The 5,953-nt window shown below is 48.0% G+C and overlaps 1 protein-coding gene across 1 annotated transcript; it reads left to right on the top strand.

Annotated features, from left to right (window-relative positions):
* MIP (major intrinsic protein of lens fiber) lies at positions 1-5,672 on the top strand. The gene is made up of 4 exons (XM_005680342.3): positions 1-1,339; positions 1,844-2,008; positions 2,441-2,521; positions 4,071-5,672. The coding sequence occupies exons 1-4, from the start codon at positions 980-982 to the stop codon at positions 4,254-4,256; spliced, it is 792 nt and encodes a 263-aa protein (XP_005680399.1). The 5' UTR covers positions 1-979; the 3' UTR covers positions 4,257-5,672.

Raw genomic sequence — 5,953 nt, forward strand, 5'->3', positions numbered from 1 at the left:
GGGGTTGCAAAGAGTCGGACATGACTGAGTGACCAGCACTTTCACACTTTCATTTCCTCTCCCAGCTCCCCAACACCTCTCCCAACCTATCCATGGAAGATAGCTTTTTCCTGCTATCCCTGTGGTTTAAAAGGCCAGGCTGGGACTTTCCTGGCGGTCCAGTGGTTAGGACTCCATGCTGCCACTGTAGGGAGCGTGGGTTCGATCCCTGGTCGGGGAACTAAAACACTGCAAGCCATGTGATATAGCAGATAAATAAATAATAAAAGTAAAAGGCCAGGCTGAGGGCTTGGAAACAGAGATGCTGGCATGCATCAGGGGTAGGGAGCCCGGGCTCAGAGAAAGCCAAACGCAGCAGAACTATTCTGTCCCAGGGCTGCAGGGTCCACAGATTCCAGCCCAAACCAGCCAATGGGAGAAGGCCCCCTAATCCCAGAGAACTAAAGAATTCTCTTCAGTTATCCAGCTTCCCTGCCAGAGTCCACTCTTGACCCCCACCCCCACCCTTACCCCTGGCCAGTTCAGAGAAGCCTAGAGGCCCCCAGGAGCATAGCCTCATGCTCTGTGAAGTGAACTCAGCTTCACTAACCTTCCCAGCAGAGTTGAGGAAAGTTCTAATATAGATGTCAGTCAGGACTATGAACCCCAACTTTGACATGAAGAGAAAGGCAGACTCCTCCAGTCCCCCTGTTCTTGGTCCTTTCTTCTCGGAGCCTCACACCAGCCCTGACCCCATCCCCACCCTCACACCCGTGGCTCTGCTCATCTCCCCATTGAGGAGGGAGGGGGAAATGCTGCAGCTTTATCTGATGCACCAGAGCAGGCCTGCCCGCCGCAGCTGTGAAGGGGTTAAGAGGCTGGGCCAGTCACCTCAGCTTGCCCCTCCCAGGGATTAAAAGTCCTCTATAAAGGGGACTGTCCATCCAGATCAAGCCAGGGGGGTGTCAGGGACCCAGGCGTTGTGCCCATCCCCCCTGCCATGTGGGAACTGCGATCAGCCTCCTTCTGGAGGGCTATATTTGCTGAGTTCTTTGCCACCCTTTTCTATGTCTTCTTTGGACTGGGGGCCTCACTGCGTTGGGCCCCTGGACCCCTGCATGTCTTACAGGTGGCTCTGGCCTTTGGCCTGGCCCTGGCTACACTGGTGCAGGCTGTGGGCCACATCAGTGGAGCCCATGTCAACCCTGCAGTCACTTTCGCCTTCCTTGTGGGCTCCCAGATGTCCCTGCTCCGTGCCATCTGCTACGTGGTCGCCCAACTGCTGGGAGCCGTGGCTGGGGCCGCCGTGCTCTACAGTGTTACCCCCCCTGCCGTCCGAGGAAACCTAGCACTTAACACGGTAATGGTTGGCTGAGTGGGGCTGGGGGACTTGGTGCCTTGACTTCCTCCTGTGCAGGTAAATCAATTCCCCTGGGGGTCTGGGACTGTGTGTGTGTGTGTATGTGTGTGTGTGTGTGTGTGTGTGTGTATGTGTGTGTGTGTGTGTGTGTGTGTGTGTGGTGTGTGGATGTTTAGGGTGGGGAGGATCAACACGTACTGTGGAGGGGTATGGAAGTCATCAAGCCCTGGACCTGAGTTCAGGTCCCAGCTTTTCTTCTGGCGCCTAGCAGGTTCTTGAGGAAACTTATTTTACTTTATGGAGTCTCAGTTTCCTCATCCTTCTACTATGCAGGAATATTAGTAGGAGCAATTAAGGAGCAAATGCAATTACTGTCAAGGAGGTGCTAATATCATTCCTCTCCAGGGAACGGATGTCATAAAGGGGTTCCTGCCTGGGAAGCAGTGAGGCGGTAAGGCTGTGGCAGCCCTGAGACACTGCCTCTCTTCTTCTTCCTTTGCCCAGTTGCACCCTGGGGTGAGTGTGGGCCAGGCCACCATAGTGGAGATCTTCCTGACGCTCCAGTTCGTGCTCTGCATCTTCGCCACATACGACGAGAGGCGGAATGGCCGCCTGGGCTCCGTGGCCCTGGCCGTTGGCTTCTCCCTCACCCTGGGGCACCTCTTTGGGGTAAGCAGGAGAAGGGAGCAACTTCTAGTTTTAAAATTCCAGGGCCCCCAAACCTTTGCCAACTTCTAAGCATTCTTCCTGCTCACTTCACTGTCAAACATGAACATGGTCCACCTCCCTCTGTATCAGACAGCACAGAGGAATGAATCCTGCTGCGTTCCCCTCTCTAGTAACAGCTGTAGCTAGTCCTTCTTGACTCCACTGTAGAAAGGCATGCCTTCTGGGAAGACATGGGCTTTGCCAGGGAACCCATAGTCTGTCCTCCGACGGGCATTAGTGACCCCACTGTGGGACTTCCATGCACGTTGTCATCCCTACTTGCTGCTGGCTACAGACAAGGTGCCAACCCTTGGAGGGCAGGTGGGTGGTGGGAGAGAAGCTGGGCTGGAGTAGGGGGGAAAAGTGTCTCAGTTACAACTGTGTCTTTTGCAGATGTATTATACTGGTGCAGGCATGAACCCTGCCCGCTCCTTTGCTCCTGCCATTCTTACCAGAAACTTCACCAACCACTGGGTGAGTAAGAGGAGGAGGGCCAGATCCTGAAGCCCTCCTGGATGGGTGTGGACTGCAGGTTCGAGGTTTGGTTCCTGCTTCCTATCTGGATGTGCTGACTATTCTACCAGCCCTCAGCTAAGGGAAGGGGGCTGTCACAGAGTTTGCCTGCCTGTGTGAATAGGATTCATTTTTTTGCTCAAGATGGATTCTTGCTCATATTGTTCCTTCACTAGTTAGTCAGGGCCTTTTTTTTCTTTTTTTAACTAAATATTTGCTGGATTCCAAAACTAGGAGCTATGAGGACAGACTACTGAACAGGAAGACAAAAGCTTCTAGTCTCAAGAGGCTGGGATATGTATAAGTACAAATGGGCCTCAGCCTCGTCCCTGTTCTAGCACGTCACTAGCCTCATGTGTGACCATGACAAATAACTCAGTCCTTCTGCACCTTGGTTTCCTTAACTACACAATGGGATGTTATGAGAAATAAATGTGAAAATCATATGTTTGGAATATTTAGCACAGAATCTGATACAGAGTAAGTCCTCAATAAAAATTGGCTATTCTTGTATTGTCTGGCCCTATGCCAGTCAAGCACATGTAAATAATTCAAAAAATTTTTCAAAGCTGTACACTCATTTTCACGGCAGCATTATTCACAATAGCCAAAAGGTGGAAGCAATCCAAGTGCCCCACACAGATGAAAAGATAAACAAAATGTAGTATATACATACAATGAAACAGTATTCAGTCTTAAAAAAGAAGGAAATTCTATACATGGTAAATAAAACATGGAGGAACCTTCAGGAAATTATGCTCAGTGAAATAAGCCAATCAGAAAAACTCATATATTTCTTCCTATATGAGGTATTTATTTCAATGAACGGTCACATTCATTGAAACAAACAAAATGGTAGGTAACAGGGGCTAGGGAGTGGGGGATATGGGAAGTTGTTTAATAGGTGTTGAGTTTCAGTTTTGTAAGATAAAAAAATTTCTGGTGATGGGCTATACAACAACATGAGCATACTGAACACTACTGAACTGTACAATTAAAAATGGTTAAGATGGTAAATTTTATGTTATGTGTAATTTACTACAGTTAAAAAGAAATTTTCAAAGCAATATGGAGGGACTTCCCTGGTAGCCCAGTGGCTAAAACTCTGAGCTCCCAATGCAGGGGGCCCAGGTTTGGTCCCACGTCAGGAAACTAGATCCTCCACGCTGCAACAAAGACCTTGGGCAGCCAAATAAATAAATATTAAAAGACAAAACAAAAAGCAATATGGAAATTAGTACAAATTGATAGCAAAAAAATAGAATATACATGTGCTAAGAAGGTATGGGATAAAGGAATAACTTAATGAGTCAGAAAATAAATGAATTTTGAAATGCAGGCTATGGAGCAGTCTAGGAGTTTTAAAACGAACATTAACTTCTGCTTAAATAGTGCCCAATTGTATGTGCTAAGTGCAGGATGTCTGTTTTACAACAACGGGATTGGGAAAAGAGCAACCTTGCTCTTCGTCCGCTGCCCAAACCTGATTGTTTTTTCCCTCTTCCTACAGGTGTACTGGGTGGGCCCGGTCATTGGAGCAGGCCTGGGCAGTCTCCTTTATGACTTTCTCCTCTTCCCCCGGCTCAAGAGTGTTTCTGAGAGACTGTCTATTCTCAAGGGTGCCAGGCCCAGTGAGTCCAATGGACAACCAGAGGTCACAGGGGAACCTGTTGAACTGAAGACCCAGGCCCTGTAAAAGTCCAGCCGGATAGAGGGAGTAGGAAGCTTCTGGGTTTACATGGAGGGGCTGAGCCAGCCCCCAGATGAAGAAAGAGACTGTGGGGAGGGGCATGTACTTCTTTATTTTTAAATTTATGTGTGTGTTTTTTTTTGCCTTTTGCCGTGTGAAATCTTTCAAGTTGCATTCATGAGCTGTTTGGTGCACACTTCCCTTCCTCCCCATCCCCCTTCTCTTCGCCGCTGTGTGTGCATGATTGTGCGTATGACTGTGAGTGAATGTGACTGTGTCTTGAGTTGGGGGCTTGGCATGAGAGGTAGGGAACGGAAAAGAGCTGTCACACTATACCTTCCTCTCCCAACCCAGTGTGGTAAGTACAGGGAATGAAGACCTTAAGTTTCTGGCCTTTACCCTGTTGCCAGTCAAGTGTATGGCTCTAGGTTTCTGAGGGAGCAGGGAAGCATTTTGTTACTCCTCAGAGGAGGCAGATGGAGGGAAGTGGAGGTGACAAGGCATTCCAAGAGTTGGGAGAAGCAGCTGGGCATGGTGTAGATATCAGCCCCAGATTAGAAGGCAACTGTACCAAGAAGTTTTGAAGAAGTTAACAGGAGAGTGTAGCCCACTTATCTCAGCGATGCTTGCCCCACGGACTTGGGTGGCAAAATAGCTCTGAGAAAAGTAAATACTGGGGTTGGGACCCTTCTGTAATTCCACATCAACCTCTCTACATCCACTGGCTGGGTTTGAGATTATTCTAGCATGATGGATCTCTTTGGAGGCCCTGGGTGACTGAGCTCCCAATCCAAGCAATGGATGAGCCTAGAGTCTAGAAAAATTAAGCAGCTTAACTGTTCTGCCTGACAAACCCCAGTGTGACCTCCAAACAGAAGCTACTTAAGCCCAGAAGTGCTCCCTAAGGCCAAAACAGGAAATGTGATGCCTAGAGCAAATGCAGAGGTAGGGGTGGGGGGCATAGAAGAAAGAGGATTTGACACTCAGAATTTTCATTTAGAGCAGCCCAAAATAATCTTCAAATGGCATCTTTCTGCCTTTATCACTAGTTCTATAGTCATTTCCATTTTGTGTGTGTGTCTTTTCATTTTCTGCTCATCTGTCTTTTCATCTTCAGCCAATTTCTTCTAACGCCTAATATCCCCAAAATTGATTCCTTATATTCAAATTTTAATAATTAACGCGATATTATTGTTTGATACCTATCTTCCTTCGTTGTTGGGAAAATACACTCATCTCAACAGAAGCCAGAGGAGCCCCTGACTTGACGATGAATACCTTTTCTTTTTAGAAGCCAACTGCACACTTCGCAAGCTTTAAACCTATACCTATAGTAAGACAGGCACCCTGACCTCACACGAGACCACTATTGCGCATAGCCGCACGCTCCATTTCCTCACAAATAAAGCCTAACTTTTCTAACTAACCTTGTTAAGACTTTGGAATAATCCACTTGACTAGAAGAAGGGGAAGAATATTTGTAAATTCACGTCTATTCGCACTTAGATCCCAATGATCATAAGTCAGCAGGAAATCCATTGCGCTGTGAGCTCGGGCTCAATATAAGGGATGGACTCAGATAAAACAATAGCTGTACTCGCTTCCTTTTTTTTTTTACTTCATCACCAACTCCCCCAGCCGCTAAGGGTCACATGGACCAGCCTGGCTCGCCCCGCCCCCGCTCCCCACGTAGGCAGGGTCTG

Source organism: Capra hircus, chromosome 5 (assembly GCF_001704415.2).
Source record: "Capra hircus breed San Clemente chromosome 5, ASM170441v1, whole genome shotgun sequence".
Taxonomy (NCBI): Eukaryota; Metazoa; Chordata; class Mammalia; order Artiodactyla; family Bovidae; genus Capra; species Capra hircus.

Excerpts from the sequence above, each read along its gene's own strand:
- MIP (XM_005680342.3), top strand. The coding sequence starts at position 980 with ATGTGGGAACTGCGATCAGCCTCCTTCTGGAGGGCTATATTTGCTGAG. Across the intron at positions 1,340-1,843 it reads GAAACCTAGCACTTAACACG|TTGCACCCTGGGGTGAGTGT; the intron begins GTAATGGTTGGC and ends TCCTTTGCCCAG. Across the intron at positions 2,522-4,070 it reads GAAACTTCACCAACCACTGG|GTGTACTGGGTGGGCCCGGT; the intron begins GTGAGTAAGAGG and ends CTCTTCCTACAG.